General features: G+C 53.7%; 2 protein-coding genes across 7 annotated transcripts; one reads left to right on the top strand and one right to left on the bottom strand.

Moving 5' to 3' along the window:
- Positions 1-7,654: 7,654 nt before the first annotated feature.
- On the bottom strand, positions 7,655-15,226 carry LOC138782946 (protein brambleberry-like). Of its 5 annotated transcripts, none has more exons than XM_069956967.1 (13): positions 14,759-15,226; positions 13,251-13,504; positions 12,536-12,664; positions 11,898-12,083; positions 11,364-11,586; positions 10,046-10,162; positions 9,664-9,843; positions 9,321-9,527; positions 9,097-9,241; positions 8,584-8,648; positions 8,261-8,427; positions 8,070-8,170; positions 7,655-7,800 (listed from the first exon to the last, which is right to left on the bottom strand). In XM_069956967.1, exons 1-13 carry the CDS (start codon positions 14,814-14,816, stop codon positions 7,662-7,664), a joined length of 1,971 nt encoding a protein of 656 aa, XP_069813068.1. In that variant the 5' UTR covers positions 14,817-15,226; the 3' UTR covers positions 7,655-7,661. The 5 variants fall into 5 exon arrangements, with proteins under 5 accessions (XP_069813068.1, XP_069813070.1, XP_069813071.1 ...); XM_069956969.1 differs by having other exon boundaries at positions 14,525-14,829; XM_069956970.1 differs by having other exon boundaries at positions 14,614-14,829.
- On the top strand, positions 14,871-16,859 carry PYCR3 (pyrroline-5-carboxylate reductase 3). 2 transcript variants are annotated; one of them, XM_069956985.1, is made up of 4 exons: positions 14,871-15,008; positions 15,085-15,110; positions 15,217-15,396; positions 16,605-16,859. In XM_069956985.1, exons 1-4 carry the CDS (start codon positions 14,915-14,917, stop codon positions 16,842-16,844), a joined length of 540 nt encoding a protein of 179 aa, XP_069813086.1. In that variant the 5' UTR covers positions 14,871-14,914; the 3' UTR covers positions 16,845-16,859. The 2 variants fall into 2 exon arrangements, with proteins under 2 accessions (XP_069813086.1, XP_069813085.1); XM_069956984.1 differs by having other exon boundaries at positions 14,874-15,008; positions 15,085-15,149.
- The last annotated feature ends 210 nt before the right edge of the window (positions 16,860-17,069 follow it).

Genomic DNA, 17,069 nt, shown 5'->3' with positions numbered 1-17,069 from the left:
AGGAAAAATCTGGTAAGGGGATATAATCAGTAATGAGTGTACATTGAGGAGTTATATAACTTCTTATGTGGGGAGGGGATAGGGAAAAAAGTTTTTCGCCGGACTTCTCCTTTAATGAAAAAATAACAATTAAATTTTAATCCCCTCCTCCATGAGGTATAAATAGGCTCCACCTCCCCCTAGACCTCAGTCTTTTTTTACTTCGTTGCTGTTAGCCCTAGGGGACTTTGTCCCTCCTCCGTTTTTATGCTTTGTTAACCTGTTGCATTCAGGTTTTCCCTCCAGGTAATGATTGCTGGGATGCCGCTGGAGCCGGTGTCCAGGTAGTATCCTGATATTTGCTTCTGCAGGTCTTAGCTTTTAAGTTTTTCTTACCTAGTGCTTCTTGGAACGCACTCTGCGTGTCACCCGAGCCGCTGGCTTTTCTTCCAGTCGCGTTCGACTGTGGAACGCATCGGCGCTGCGTGCGTCTCAGCACTGCGGCGTCGGCGTCCTGTCACTTCCGGGGGCCGGCAGCGGCGCGCACTCTCTGCATGCCGGGTTAGCTGTGTGTCCAAGGCAGAAGGTAAGCTGTTGCTACCTCTAGGTCTGGCTGTCTTCCTCTGGAAGGATTTTCTGTGGCTCATTTGGATCTAATAGAAAACATCTGAGTGCAAAGTGCTGTGATCTCTCTTCTATATACTTAAAAGTAAGTGTTGCTGCCACCTAGTGTCTCTTTCCGATATCACTCTAGCCAGGCTAGTGGTTTATATGTATTGTAATACATTGATTATTTGCAGATGTCTGAAATGGAGACCAGTCCTGCTGCTGGCAAAAGACCTTCTAAGGAAGCACTTCATGTACAGAGTGTGAGACTCCTCTACCTGACGGCTATGGATACCGTAGGAGGATCATTTTTTCCAGATAAGATTCATCCTTTCTTTCATAAAAATATGAATGCCTAAAAATATTTATAATGCCTAAGTACGCTGTCCTTCATGCAGACCTAAACCTATGAGGAGCCTGATGTTCAGGATGTAGTTGTATGGGTCAAGGACTTTGTGCAAAAGACTTTAGCGGCTAATGAGATTCGCCGCCCGTGTCCTAAGATAAAGACCAAATGGAGTATTTCTCTCTCTACTCCCAGCCTGTGAGTATATTACTTTATGGCTGTAGGATTATGGTCATTTTCAGTTTTACTGTGATTGATGAAGTTAACTCATCATCTTCTTCTGAAACCTCTTCTACTTCTGAAGATGAGAAAGAATTATTCAGGGGGTATTTCACAGCTGATAGAATTCACAAGCTCTGCTAAGCTGTGCAAGCTGAAATACACCCTGAGGAAATAGAAGAGGATAGGATTGGTCCTCCTCAAAAAAGCCTAGGGCTTTTTCTGTGGCTAAGACTTCATTGTCTATGTTACAGGCGGAATGGAAAGAACCGGAAAAGGCTCCGGGTTTGAGCAAGAGGTTTAAGACCTTATATGTTCTCAAGGAAGAACAATGTAAGGACTGGATTGAGCCTCCAAAGGTGGACCCGGCCATAGCCAAACTGTCAAAATGTACTGTGCTGCCTGCGGAGGACGGATCCAATCTTAAGGATCCGATGGATAGAAGGGTGGAGGTAGCCCTCAAGAGATCATATACGGCAGCGGCAGCCCAAGGGGCAGTCTCCATTTCTTCTTTTGAGGTTTCTAGAAGCCTAAGAAGATGGCTGACCAAGGTCCAGGAAAATTGGAAGGTAGAGCTAGCAGGGACAAGGTCCTTCGCTCCCTAAAAAAGGTCATTATGGCCATTGACTTCCTCTGCGATGATGCATCTCAGGGAACCAGGTTAGCGTAAAAAAACGAGTACGCTCTCAACCGCTGCCGTAGGGCGCTATGATTAAAACCCTGGGTTGGAGATGCTAACTCCAAAATTCAGCTCTGTAATATGGAGTTCCAGCCAGGTAGGCTGTATGGCTCTGAGCTGGATAAATTAATGGAGGAATTGTCTGACAAGGAGGGGAAGTCCCTACCATTGTCCTATAAGAGCGGTGATTCCTTTCGCAGAGCAAAATCTCCTCAGCGAGGCAAAGGGAGATACCAGTACAGAGGTCAAGGAAGAAACTATTCCAGAAGAGGTTCCGGGAAGCAGCAGAATAAGGACACCAACAAGAAACCAGACTTCTGACGCAGAAGCTGTCCAGTGGGAACACGTCTGAGTTTGTTTCTTCCTGCCTGGGAAGAATTAAGAAAAGATCACTGGGTGTTAAATATTATTCAAAATGGTTATGTCCTTCATTTATCATCTCTTCCTCCTCCAAGATTTCTTCTGTCAAGAAATCCTAAGCCAGAAAGACACTTAGTCCTAGAGACGGAAATTCTTTACCTCCTTTTCCATTGAGGCTCTAGAGGATGTTCCTCTATCTGAGATCGGTCAGGGAGTTTACTCCCCAGTGTTACTAGTGCTGAAGCCATCCGGAAATTGGAGGCTTATTATAGATTTGCAATATCTCAACAGGTGCATCGTAAAGAAGACTTTCCACATGGAGAACATAAGATCGGTAAAATCTATCCTCCAGGAGGGAGATTTTATGGTCACCATAGATCTACCGGATGCATATCTTCATGTACCGATTCTGAAGGCTCACAGGAGAGCCTTCGCCATCCAAATCCAGGGGAAGGTAAGATACTTACAATTCAAAGTCCTTCCACCCGGAATACCTCCGCACCCTTTGTTTTCACAAAGGTAGTGTCACCATGATGGTTCGCTTCCGTTTACAGGGGATAAAGTTATCCCTTACCTGGATGATTGGTTGATTATGACTCAGACTCAGAATCTTCTGAGAGTTCAGTTGAACTATGTCCAGGACATACTTCAACAATTAGGTTGGCTTATCAACATAGAGAAATCAGACTTAATTCCTAATTCCTCCTCGTCAGGTATCCATAAGAACATAAATGCGCTTTCTAGGGCTCCTTGCCTCAGCTGCGGACGCGGTGCCATGGGCGTTATGGCACATGAGATTTCTTCAGAGAGAAGCACTAACAGTATGGAACCGAGGACTGAAGGACTTGGATGCGATGCATGTTCTATCGACTCAAACAAGACATTCTCTAATGTGGTGGAGACAAGTCAAACATGGAGTTTATTTTCAGAACCACACTGGATAACCATCACGACAGATGCTTCAGGAACAGGTTGGGGAGCTCATCTGACAGTCATCACGACTGCAGGATCTTGGAGTCAACAGGAATCCGCTCTGCCCTCCAACGTGAGGGAGCTTAGAGCGATTTACCTAGCTCTTCTTCATTTTTCTCCTCCTATTTTACAGAGAGCAGTCAGAATCCGGATGAACGACATGACCTGTGTGGCGTACCTAAACAGGGAGGTACCAGATCCCCTTCTCTCCTCAGGGAAGTAGAGAAGATTTTTCTGTTGGGCAGAAACCAGAATAACCAGACTCTCTGCGATTCATATCAGGGGTGTCGACAATATATTGGCGGATTGACTGAGTCGAGGCCTGACATTACCGGGGGAATGGTCTCTCTCAAGGAGAGTGTTCATTCAGTTAACCCAGAGGTGGGGGCTTCCTCAGAGAGACCTCATGGCATCAGCAAGCAATGCCAAACTGAGGAATTTCTGTTCCCTTTACAGGGCAGACAATCCCCCAGTAGTGGACTCAATGACAATACCATGGACATACCAGCTGGCGTATATCTTTCCTCCCATAGCCATGATTCCCAGAGTTTGATGAAGATCAGTTGTCAGTGATAATAATAACTTCCTTCTGGCCGAAGAGGGCATGGTTCACCCTGCCCATGAATATGAGCAGAGGGGAATTTTGGAGATTACCTCTGCATCCGGATCTAATATTCCAGGGTCAACATCTGTGCAGGAATCTTTCCAGCCTCAGCTTGACAGCTCGGAGACTGAGAGGACCGTATTGGACTCTAGTTTTTCTGAGAAGGTATAGTATACTCTTTCTCACGCTCGTAGTTGCACTACAAATAAATCTTATGCACGGATTTGGAAGATTTTCAAGATTGGTGTGCGAGCAGGAGTATTGATGGACTTAAACCTTCTACTCCACAGTCATTGAAGTTTTTACAGGAAGGCTTCTATAAAGGATTAAAACCTAGTTCCATCAAGGTGCAGATAGCAGCCCTCTCTGCACACCTAAACTCACGTTTCTTTCAGATCTTGGAGGTAAAGAATTTTGTTAAGGCTAGACTAGGCCTAACCTGGTAAAGCAGGTAGACCCATGGGACTTATCCTTTGTGTTGAGACGCCTGTGTCTTCCTCCCTTTAAGCCTTGGGAGGAAGTAGACTTCAAGTTAACATTGAAAGTTTCTCTTTTACTAGCCATTACCTCTGCTAAGAGAGTTGGAGAACTTCAAGCCCTTGGCTCCGCACCTCCATACGTGACTTTTTCCCAAGACAAAGTTATCCTTAGGTTCCTTCCAGGATTCCTGCCTATGGTGGCTTCATTTGCCAACATCAACCAGCCAATAGTATTGCCTGTATTTTCTCCTACTGGATCATCTAAAGAAGACTTGGATCTTTCTTTATTGGACGTATCCAGAGCTATCAAGATCTATCTACATAGAGTAGGTGATTTTCGTAAAGACGAGAATTTCTTTATCCCTTTCGCAGGAAAGAACAAGGGGAGAAAGGCTTCAAAACCTTTTGGATCTGTGACTCCATTGCCTTATGTTACTCCTCTGCTGATCTGGATCCACCAGAATTTACCAGGGCTCACTCTACTAGAGCTGTGGCCTCCACTTGGGCAGAGCGTGCCGCTGTGCCACTTGAGGACATATGCCAGGCAGCTACCTGGTCGTCTTTGACAACCTTTGTGAGATATTTCAGGCTGGATACTTCTTTCTTGTCAAGAACAACCTTTGCAAGATCTGTTCTTAATGCGGACGTAATAAATAACCCGCCCATTGGGGATAATGCTTGCTAATTCCCCATATGTTGTGATGCCAATGGGACGTAAGGGAAGCTAAAATTATTATGTTAATTTGTTTTCCCTAAGACCCATTGGCATCACAAGACTCCCTCCCTGTGTTTTATGTTTCTTTATAATTAGACTGAGGTCTAGGGGGAGGTGGAGCCTATTTATACCTCATGGAGGAGGGGATTAAAATTTAATTGTTATTTTTTCATTAAATATTCCTTCGTCCCAGGGGCTCGCAGGGGCGAATTTACCCCATATGTTGTGATGCCAATGGGTCTTAGGGAAAACAAATTAACATAATAATTTTAGCTTCCTGGCTTTGGCAGATAATCTTCCTGTGTAAATGGACCCTAAGTTTTTGTTCTTGTGCACACTGCACTCTGTCTCCTGTAGAGCCATCAGGATTGCCTTATTTTTTTCTCTCCCATACGTAAATAAGGCTGAAGAGCCCAGGGGGCGTTCCCCAGCACACAGCTGTGCTGAGGACCGCCCCCTGGGCACTTGAGTTTTATTTGTATGCTGACAATAGGTCAGAATAATATACTAGATATGTGATGTACCCCCGGTGTGATGTTATGTCTGAGGAGCGGCCAGTCACTTGCTGGGTGTTGTACTGTAACATCACTTCTATGGTGGATAGCCGAGATACAGCTGGACCTTATTATGTTGTCACGTGACGCCAGTGCCTGGTAGTACGCCTGCTTTTATTTTATCAGGCCGGTTGTACCTTTCTCCCCTGTGGTCCGTGTCCTGCCAGGATGCTTCTGGGTCCCTTGGGATAGTGTAGTCACAGATGATGTGGTCATGGATGGCCAGAGCGGTGTCATGACCCTCCCAGATAGTAGGACCCTCCACCCACAGAAGGGGAAGGTCCCAAGGTTGCAGTGTGTGCTTTGTCGGCAAATACTCACAGAGTCTGAGAATAAAGTTGAGTTTGTTTACTACTTGTAAATGTGCAGCAGGTAATACAGAAGGGACAGTATAAAGCTCCTTTAGACAAAATCTCTGACAAACACTTGACAACGTTCCAATAAACACTTCTAGAATGACCAGATCTGTAGTATAAGTGCAGTGTAGGGTAGAGTTGTGCTGAGTAACATGACCGGTAGAGTAGCAGAGAGGAGGATGCTGTGAGAGTCCCAACTCATGTAGTACTGTGCTCTGCCAGGATGTTGGAGGATGAGGTAGAATACTTGTAAAAGAATAATGAGAAGAAAAACACCTGTGCATTGACCTTTGACATCAATCTTCACACCACCTTATGCCCACTAGACTCGGCTGAACCTTCCTAATGGGTGACACAGGCCCCAGACCTTGTTACCTGGGATGAGTAGAATGCTGAGAGTTCCCTGCTGACACCTGCGCTGCGAGATGGACTTTATATGCTTACTGCAACTTTGCTCTGTCCAGATCAGTTCCTGGCTCTGTGGCTCTATAGTGGATACTGTCCTGCTCTGTGACTTCTCCTTGTCCTCGGCATGGGTTGAGGTGGTCTCTGGCTTGCCCTCTCAAGAGTTTAACAGTGCATAGTGCTATGGAGTGTTACTAGTGAAGAAGTTGTTAGCAGTGTACTGTCCTGTGTCCTTCCCATGCGGGTTACTAGCTAAGACTGACTTGGGTACGGGGACCTGGCATAGGGCCAGGGCCCAGATAGGACCACTGTGGAGAGCTATCTGGCTTTTGTCCTTCCTCCATAATGTCCAGAACAAAAGACTCTATGCTCCTCCACCCATGTGACTAACCTTCTCCCTTGCGTGTAAGACACGCTGAGAGTGGGTTGGGTGAAAGAGTGCAACAGAAGAGGAAAGGAGGGAGATGATAGGAGAGAAGAAAGCAGAAATCCTACTGGTCTAAAGAGTCTGGTGAAACACAAAAACAATAACCCTTCAGCTGCGCAGCTTCTATTTACACATACATAATATAGCAACATCTAGTGGTGAACTTAAGTACTACTTTCATTACAATACAAGTAGTACAGACTTTTGCAAAGGGTGTATATAACTAACACCCCCAGTGGGACCCCACATATGTACACCCAGAATCCTGGTAACCTGCCCTATCTAGCCATGGACTTATTTATGCCTGGTTTCCTGGTGACAAATTCACACTCATTGCAGCGGAGTCTGTGCTGCTCGCCCCATATAGAGATGGCCGCCCTGCTGCTCGCCCCATATAGAGATGGCCGCCCTGCTGCTCGCCCCATATAGAGATGGCCGCCCTGCTGCTCGCCCCATATAGAGATGGCCGCCCTGCAATGGAGGAAAGGGGAGGCTGCACACTGCAGAGCAAGGGACTGTCTACAGTAGAGGATCTCACATGCTGTACAGTGTCTGGGGCTGGATATAGAGGAGTGCGCAGGGAAGATGCCAACGTGTTACTGGTGGAGACCTATCCTCACCGGGGTTACCAGGTCTGCAGGAGGTCACTTACGGTGTATTACCAGATAGGACCCTCCCTGCAGGATGCTATAGTATAGTGACAGGAGGCAGAGCACACATCAGCTCTAGTATCGCCCCCTATTGGACAAATCAATTAAAAAAATTCCACAGGTTTATTACAAAATGGTCATTTATAAAATTTACAAACAAAAACACCAATAAGTCACATGATACAGCGCAATAAAATTAAGGAAAGACAACACAGACGAGAACGGAGGTGAAATACTGAAACCTGCAGGAACTGCACCCCCCCGGAGTCCCCTCAGTCAGCCCCAGCCCCCCCCCCCCTCCTGGCAGGAGTCAGGATGTGATGTAGGATGTCTGACCGGAGGCGTGGACCCTGCAGAACTCCTGACCCCCGCTGGCCTTGTTCCTGCACGGCTGACCCGCTCGGGTGATTGCCTGACAGAACTGACGCGGAGACATGGACGACACTGACCTGTGTGGGAAACAGAGGGCACAAGAAGCATCTCCTCAATACCCCAACATCTCCCACCATGCACTGCAGCGGGACAGTCTATACATAGTGTCTGCAACTACAGACACTACAACTCTCAGCATACCCAGAGGCGCCCAAGCTGCAGACCCTGAACCAGCAGGGGATGGCAAGGAGGACTCTGCTGCCCCCTGTAGGATCTGTGGTCACCCAGGGTGGATGCTGGGAGTTGTAGTGTCAGTCACCCCGAATCCCCTTATTATTATACTCACAGGTTACTGCACATTGATGAGTTCGGGCTTTGATTCTTAGACTCGGAGAAGGCGTCAAACACTGCACCCAAGTGTCGCTGTGGAATCTTGTCTGTCGCCACCTGCAGGTACAAGAGAGGACGGCGGGAATGTGACCGATACGTGATGGGAGTTACAAGAGAACCATAGGGTCCCGATCTCTCGGCACTCACCGTCTTCAGGGGACTGTCGTGTCCGCGGACGGATCGGGAGACGCTCAGCCGGCGCAGCTTCATGGCCGGAGAGGACGGCTGCGGAGTCCTCAGACATTGCTGCAACTTCCAGTCCAGATGAACCGGAGACCCCAAGATCAGAGAGTCGGGAGCCAAAACCGAATCATCTGAACAACAAACAGGGATAGATATATATACATACATACACACACACATATACACACACAGTATAATCTCTCTATATATATACACACACACAGTATTATGGATGTATATAGAAACCACATGATCAAGCATGCTCCATCCAGCAGCTCCGCTCTCACCTTCCATGTAGCTGTCATTCACCAGCTTCCTTAGCTCCGCCTTCAGCCGGGCGTCCTCCCCCTCTCTGACAATACAAGGAGGACATGTGACCCTATGTAACACGACAAGGATAACGCCATCGGGACCCTTCAGGTCAAAACTAACATGGGACAAACTGGTTGGAGAACAAGTCTGAAATACTCTGCGCTGCTGGGGACCCCGCTCCTCTCCCGACACCCCCTGCGCTGCTCCTCTCCCGACATCCCCTGTACTGCTGGTAGGACCCCGCTCCTCTCCCGACATCCCCTGTGCTGCTGGGAGGACCCCGCTCCTCTCCCGACATCCCCTGTGCTGCTGGGAGGACCCCGCTCCTCTCCCGACATCCCCTGTACTGCTGGTAGGACCCCGCTCCTCTCCCGACATCCCCTGTGCTGCTGGGAGGACCCCGCTCCTCTCCTGACATCCTCTGTGCTGCTGGGGACCCTGCTCCTCTCCTGACATCCTCTGTGCTGCTCCTCTCCTGACCTCCTTACTTTTCAGGGGTTGAGCTGCAGAACCCTGCGTCCTTCTCTTTGTATGACAGGACGGGGGTGGGTGTTGCAGCGGGCAGAGGGGGCGCCACCTTCCTGCTGCTCTTCCTCACCAGGCAGCGGATGAAGCTCAGTAGCGTCCAGTGACCTGCAGGGGGGGTGAGTGTAAGAGCAGAACATGTCGGTGCCCTGGTCTACCAGCAGGGGGCGCTCTATCCCGCACTCACCGATCACCGTACACGCCAGTAACGCCGTCAGCGCCCTGAAGCCCAGGGAGGTGTTGTGGTTGAGCTCTGAAAGGGCATTGAGCACGATGAGGACGAGGAGAACCCCCCGAGAGAAGCCGGGGGTCTGCAGGAAGGTCATCACCAGAGCCAGGAGGAGAAAGTAGGCACCGTGGAGGACGCAGGTGTGAATGGCGTCCAGGTTCCCACCTGTCAAGAGAAACCGTGTGAGTGGTGCCCCCTGGAAAGTGTCTGAGCAGCAAGCCCCGCCCCTATGACTCTCCACTACCCCACCGCCCCTACATTCAATATGGCCGCCACTAGGCCTCTGCGGGGTCTGGGTTACCTGCCCAGCTGATGAAGCCCTGGATGGAGCTGAGCCGGTGCTCCACGCTGCGGTGCATGTGCTCCATGGCGTACAGCAGGGCGCTGAGGCTGCGGTTCATCCGCTGCAGCTTCTCCATCAGGGTCTCGTAGTAGAGGCCACTCTGGTTCTGATAGGTCAGGAACAGCGCCAGGTTAGACTCTGCGGGTACAAGGCGAGGATTAGGCTCCCATTATACTGGGAGAAGAGCTCGGCTCGCTGGAAATGTGTCAGCGCAGGAGACTCCGAACAGCAGCTCCCGCCACTCCGACATGCACCGATACACTGTAACAGAGCAGAACCCCTCCCAGCTGTCAGTGACAACTGGGCTGCAGCTCCTCCCACCAACCACGGGGCCACTCACCTATCTTGGCGTAGACGTCGTGGGATCGGTCCCGGACCTCAGACAGGTCGGACAGGATGGCTTTGTGGCCCTTGTGCAGCTCCGCGTCCTGCTCCATCAGGTGACCGCTCATATTCTCTACAAGACAAGACCAGGACTGAGCAGGTGACACTCCCATCAGAGCAGGAGAGGATGGGGGTGATGGTCCGCACTCCCATGAGAGCAGGAGAGGATGGGGGTGATGGTCCGCACTCCCATGAGAGCAGGAGAGGATGGGGGTGATGGTCCGCACTCCCATGAGAGCAGGAGAGGATGGGGGTGATGGTCCGCACTCCCATCAGAGCAGGAGAGGATGGGGGTGATGGTCCCCTCCCCTATCCACGAGGCTGCTGGTCTGTTAGGCCTATAGAGGTGGCCCCTGCTGCTCCTCAGACACTACAACACCCATCACCCCCCACCCACATTACCTCTCTTCTACCTGTAGTTATGAGACTACAACTCTCAGTATGTGTGGACGCCCCCTGCTCTATATACTGAAGTCAGCATGCGACTCTCCAGCGTGCCCTGACAGATGATGGCTCTGTACATGCTGGGAGTTGTAGTTCTAGTGCAGTGTCCTGGGACCTATACTGGCGAGATGTCACTTGGCAGTTTTAATGTTAAAGACACTTGGATAGCAACGTCTCTTGGATAGCTTCAGTAGTAGACTTATACAGGAGCTGGGGGGGGGGGCTACCGGGGGGGTGGGGGGTAACTGCTGAATCCTCCTTTATTCCAGTTGGCACTGAGGTATTTATTTATTGTAGCCAGCTTCTCTATACAAGTCTATCAGTATTGCAGTACCACTTTTTGGCCACAAGATGTCTCCACCTATTTTCTGTTATGTTTGCCAGCACATTGTAGCCAGCAGGGGTTTAATGAGAGAAATGATTGCCAGTAGCTCCGCCCGCTCTCAGCCTTCTAGAAGCTTCCGCCCTATCAGATTCTCAGGCACCTCACACTGTTCACCACCAACAGGGAAGCAGCCCAGTCTTAGCCTGTGAGTGCTGGGGCTCAGTCTATCCTGTCTAGTCTAGTAGTGGATGCGACACGCTGTATATTCTCCTGTCAGCAGGATTATGCTAAACCTCCACAGAGGAAACTACCACTAAACCGGGAGCAGACACCTGCCAAGTCTAGGGGACTGATCTCCTCAACGTCAGGAAATCCTCCCAACTAGAAGGGACTATCCGCCGCACCTGCCACCCCCTGGGTTACCGCATGAGGGGAGGACGTGTTACAGAGCACAGGATAACTATTACACTACATCTCTGGAAATGCCACGCAGCCGGCTCTGTACCCATCTTCCTGGTGATCCCCTCGATGAGATCGGCCACTAGGTGGTGCCCGCTGGCGATCAGCGCCTTCTCCTCCGCCAGCTTCTCCAGGTTCCCGGTGATGGAGCTCTCCATCTGCTCCTGGTTATTCTGCAGCTGTTCCTGCTGGTTCAGGAGCTCGTTCTGGCTGCTCAGCACCCGCTGCAGAGACTCCGAGGTCAGCTCCTTCAGCTGCTCCTGCCCGTCCTGTAAGGAGAGACAGAGTCATGAGCCGCCACCACCAGCAGAGGGGCGCTACTGCACCACAGACAGTGACTGCACCCAAAAGGGGTGGGGGTGGAAGACAGAGGCTCCCTGTGGCTGTACCCGACACCGGGGAGGGGGGAACCCCTGTGGCTGCACCCAACACCGGGGCGAAGAGGTGGGGCCTCCCTGTGACAGCACCCAGTACGGAGGAGGTGGCCCTGTGGCTGCACCTAGCCCTGGGGATGGGGGAACCCCTGTGGCTGCACCCAATATGGGGGGGTCCAGCAGGTATACACCCCCTCCCCCGTTACCTTCAGCATCTGCATGGCCTCCAGCTGGTTCATGGCCGTGGACACCAGAGTGTTGACCGTGAGCTCCGTCCGCCGGCGGAAGTGCAGCTGTCGTGTGGCGTAGCAGACTGAGCGCGCCCGGTTACTGACTATGTGGTAGGCGTTCCAGGTGTCGGGGTCCATGGCTGACGTGCACTCCGCAAGGGTCTGCTCAGAGACAAGAGTCAGGGAGGCGGAGTCACAGGGACAAGACGTGGACAACACTGACCCAGTCCTGATCTCACAACTGGGGGTCCGCTGCCCCAGTCCTGATCCCACACAGCCTGGGGGTCCGCTGCCCCAGTCCTGATCCCACACAGCCTGGGGGTCCGCTGCCCCAGTCCTGATCCCACACAGCCTGGGGGTCCGCTGCCCCAGTCCTGATCCCACACAGCCTGGGGGTCCGCTGCCCCAGTCCTGATCCCACACAGCCTGGGGGTCCGCTGCCCCAGTCCTGATCCCACACAGCCTGGGGGTCCGCTGCCCCAGTCCTGATCCCACACAGCCTGGGGGTCCGCTGCCCCAGTCCTGATCCCACACAGCCTGGGGGTCCGCTGCCCCAGTCCTGATCCCACACAGAGGGGGGTCCACTTACACCACCTCCAATCCAGACTTCTCACCATGTCCTCAGTGCAGGGATACGTCTTGCGTCCCTCAACCTCCGCCTGACAGTTGAACAGTAGGACCCCCAGTTTGGCAATCTCTTCTTCAGACATCTCTGTGCAGGACGCCCTCAGCTGGCTGACCACCTGTACAACACAAGGGGGGGAACACCACATATCAGAGGAGCGCAGCTCTGGAGTATAATACAGGATCAGTAATGTATGTACACAGTGTCCCCACCAGCAGAATAGTGAGTGCAGCTCTGGAGTATAATACAGGATCAGTAATGTATGTACACAGTGACCCCACCAGCAGAATAGTGAGTGCAGCTCTGGGGTATAATACAGGATGTAACTCAGGATCAGTAATGTAATGTATGTACATTGACCCTACCAGCAGAATAGTGAGTGCAGCTCTGGAGTATAATAGGCCCCGTTCCCACTGAGGAAAGGTAGCGGAATTCCGCGACGGAATTGTCCGCCGCGGAATGCCGTTAGCCTCCCGCTCATAATGGGAGTCTATGGCAGGCGCGCGCTCCTGCCCTGTCCGCGCTGAAGAATGAACATGTTCATTCTTCAGCGCGTACAGAGCAGGAGCGCGCACCTCCCATAGACTCCCATTATGAGCGGGAGGCTAACGGCATTCCGCGGCGGACAATTCCGTCGCGGAATTCCGCTACCTTTCCTCAGTGGGAACGGGGCCATAGACAGTATAGGGTTACAGTCCATGCACCTTGTAGTGACAGCCGTCCAGAGGAGAAAGCTCCAGGTGTTTGGCTTCAGCTAAAAACTTCTCATCGGTTGTGGTCATCTCAAAAGGGGCCCGGGGGAGAGACTGGGGGTCCGGGGCAGCCTCCTTCTGTGATGCAGACTTTCCACTGGAAGACTTGCGGGTAAACCAACCAAAAAACTCCTCACTCCTGGCAGGAAGGCTGAGGACAATGAGGAGGAGGAGGAGAACATGGCGGCCTGAAGACATGATGAGACCTGCAAGAGAACAGAGGAAAAGCCAAGATGTGTGGCCACAATAGGAGACTGGCTAGTGTAATACACAGCATCACCACAGGGGGGGAGAATAATATCAGGTGTAATACACAGCATCTCCACAGGGGGGCAGTATAATATCAGGTGTAATACACAGCATCTCCACAGGGGGGCAGTATAATATCAGGTGTAATACACAGCATCACCACAGGGGGAGTATAATATCAGGTGTAATACACAGCATCACCACAGGGGGGCAGTATACTATCAGGTGTAATACACGGCATCACCACAGGAGGGCAGTATAATATCAGGTGTAATACACAGCATCTCCACAGGGGGGCAGTATAATATCAGGTGTAATACACAGCATCACCACAGGGGGGCAGAATAATATCAGGTGTAATACACAGCATCTCCACAGGGGGACAGTATAATATCAGGTGTAATACACAGCATCACCACAGGGGGGCAGTATAATATCAGGTGTAATACACAGCATCACCACAGGGGGGGCAGTATAATATCAGGTGTAATACACAGCATCACCACAGGGGGGCAGTATAATATCAGGTGTAATACACAGCATCACCACAGGGGGCAGTATAATATCAGGTGTAATACACAGCATCACCACAGGGGGGCAGTATAATATCAGGTGTAATACACAGCATCACCACAGGGGGGCAGTATAATATCAGGTGTAATACACAGCATCACAGGGGGACAGTATAATATCAGGTGTAATACACAGCATCTCCACAGGGGGGCAGTATAATATCAGGTGTAATACCCAGCATCACCACAGGGGGGCAGAATAATATCAGGTGTAATACACAGCATCTCCACAGGGGGGCAGTATAATATCAGGTGTAATACACAGCATCACCACAGGGGGGAGTATAGTGCCCGGTGTAATACACAGCATCACCACAGGGGGGGGCGGGGGAGTATAGTGCCCGGTGTAATACACAGAATCACCACAGGGGGGAGTATAGTGCCCGGTGTAATACACAGCATCACCTCAGGGGGGAGTATAGTGCCCGGTGTAATACACAGAATCACCACAGGGGGGAGTATAGTGCCCGGTGTAATACAGCTCTTCAGCATACAGTAGTGTGAAGCGTCATTCACACCGTTACCGCAGGGAGCGCTGCAGTGTCGGGTGTAATACAGCGAGTCCTCCCCGGTACAGGCTCGGGCAGTCAGGTGCGGTACCGGTCAGTGACTATCCCGCTGTATCCGCTCGCTCCTCACCCGCCGTCTTCTCTCTGGTTGAATCTCCCGCGCCGTCATCTCTTATAAAAGGTCGCATCTATGACGTCACGGCTGAGGATCCAATCCCTGCCTGGCGGAGCGCTTACCCCGCCCCCTGTCCACCACGTGACCCTGACTCCGCCCCCTGCGAGCAGTATGGCGGCGGCCGGTCCCGGTAACACGCTGAAGGTTGGATGTATCGGAGCCGGGAAGATGGCGCGGGGAGTGCTGGGCGGCCTCATCAGCAGCGGTAACGGAGCGGTCCCCGCGGCTCCGCGCGCCCGGCAGCGCCCCCCACAGACTGACTGTTATCATTGTGTTTGCAGGGAAAGTCCCGGCGCCGGACATCACGGTGAGCGCCCCCAGCGACAGTAACCTGCATCACTTCCGGGTGAGTGTGGCGGGGGGCGGGGCCGCGGTGCTGAGCTGCTGCATTCATATTGTTGTCTCCTCCGCAGGAGCTCGGCTGCCGCACTACTCACTGTAACATCAGCGTGGTGTACGAGGCCCGGCTGGTGTTCCTGGCCGCCAAACCGCACGTCATCCCGCAGATCCTGGTGGAGATCTCCTCTGCCCTCACCGGGGAGCACGTCATCGTATCCATGGCGGCCGGGGTGTCCCTGCAGACCCTGGAGAAGGTAAGGGGGGGCGACAGTGGGGTGAGGGCAGCTCTGGGGGGGGGCGACTGTGGGGTGAGGGCAGCTCTGGGGGGGGCGACAGTGGGGTGAGGGCAGCGCTGGGGGGGTGACAGTGGGGTGAGGGCAGCTCTGGGGGGGGGGGGGGGGGGGGGGCGACTGTGGGGTGAGGGCAGCGCTGGGGGGGGGGCGACTGTGGGGTGAGGGCAGCGCTGGGGGGGGGGCGACTGGTGGGGTGAGGGCAGCGCTGGGGGGGGGGGCGACAGTGGGGTGAGGGCAGCGCTGGGGGGGGCGACTGTGGGGTGAGGGCAGCGCTGGGGGGGCGACTGTGGGGTGAGGGCAGCGCTGGGGGGGGGTGAGGGCAGCGCTGGGGGGGGGGGGCGACAGTGGGGTGAGGGCAGCGCTGGGGGGGCGACAGTGGGGTGAGGGCAGCGCTGGGGGGGCGACAGTGGGGTGAGGGCAGCGCTGGGGGGGCGACAGTGGGGTGAGGGCAGCTCGGGGGGGGTCGGTGATGTGAGTGCAGCTCGGGGGGGGGGTCGGTGATGTGAGTGCAGCTCGGGGGGGGGGGGGGTCGGTGATGTGAGTGCAGCTCGGGGGGGGGGGGGGGTCGGTGATGTGAGTGCAGCTCTGGGGGGGGGGTGATGTGAGTGCAGCTCTGGGAGGGGGGGGATCGGTGGGGTGAGTGCAGCTCTGGGGGGGGGGGTGATGTGAGTGCAGCTCTGGGAGGGGGGGATCGGTGGGGTGAGTGCAGCTCTGGGGGGGGGTGATGTTGAGTGCAGCTCGGGGGGGGGGGTCGGTGATGTGAGTGCAGCTCGGGGGGGGGGGGGGTCGGTGATGTGAGTGCAGCTCGGGGGGGGGGGGTCGGTGATGTGAGTGCAGCTCGGGGGGGGGGGGTCGGTGATGTGAGTGCAGCTCGGGGGGGGGGGGGGGGGTGATGTGAGTGCAGCTCGGGGGGGGGGGTGATGTGAGTGCAGCTCGGGGGGGGGGGGGGTGGTGATGTGAGTGCAGCTCGGGGGGGGGGGTGATGTGAGTGCAGCTCGGGGGGGGGGGGGTGATGTGAGTGCAGCTCGGGGGGGGGGGGTGATGTGAGTGCAGCTCTGGGAGGGGGGATCGGTGGGGTGAGTGCAGCTCTGGGGGGGGGGGGTGATGTGAGTGCAGCTCTGGGGAGTGTCAGTTCTGTTACTCACCGCTCTTCATTGTTGCCCCCGCAGCTTGTCCCCTCTGGGGCCCGGATTCTCCGCATTTGCCCCAATCTGCCGTGTGTGATCCAGCAGGGGGCAGTTGTGTTCTCTCGGGGCTCCTGTGTGGGGCAGGAGGAGGCGGACATGCTGAGGGATCTGCTGGCCGAGTGCGGAATGTGTGAGGAGGTGCCCGAGTCCTACATGGATATCCACACCGGGATCAGCGGCAGCGGCGTGGCCTATGTGAGTGCATGGGGGGGGGGGTCATAGTCATGCTGCCCCGCCCCCCCTCCCTGACGGGTGACGCAGCCCCGCCCCCCTCCCTGACGGGTGACGCCAGCCCCGCCCCCCTCCCTGAGGGTGACGCAGCCCCGCCCCCCTCCCATGACGGGTGACGCAGCCCCGCCCCTCCCTCCCTGACGGGTGACGCAGCCCCCCCCCCCTCCCTGACGGGTGACGCAGCCCCGCCCCCCTCCCTGACGGGTGACGCAGCCC

This window comes from Dendropsophus ebraccatus, chromosome 2, assembly GCF_027789765.1.
Source record: "Dendropsophus ebraccatus isolate aDenEbr1 chromosome 2, aDenEbr1.pat, whole genome shotgun sequence".
Lineage (NCBI taxonomy): Eukaryota > Metazoa > Chordata > Amphibia > Anura > Hylidae > Dendropsophus > Dendropsophus ebraccatus.
Note: the sequence above shows the minus strand (reverse complement) of the source record. Positions and strands in the feature narration are given on the sequence as shown.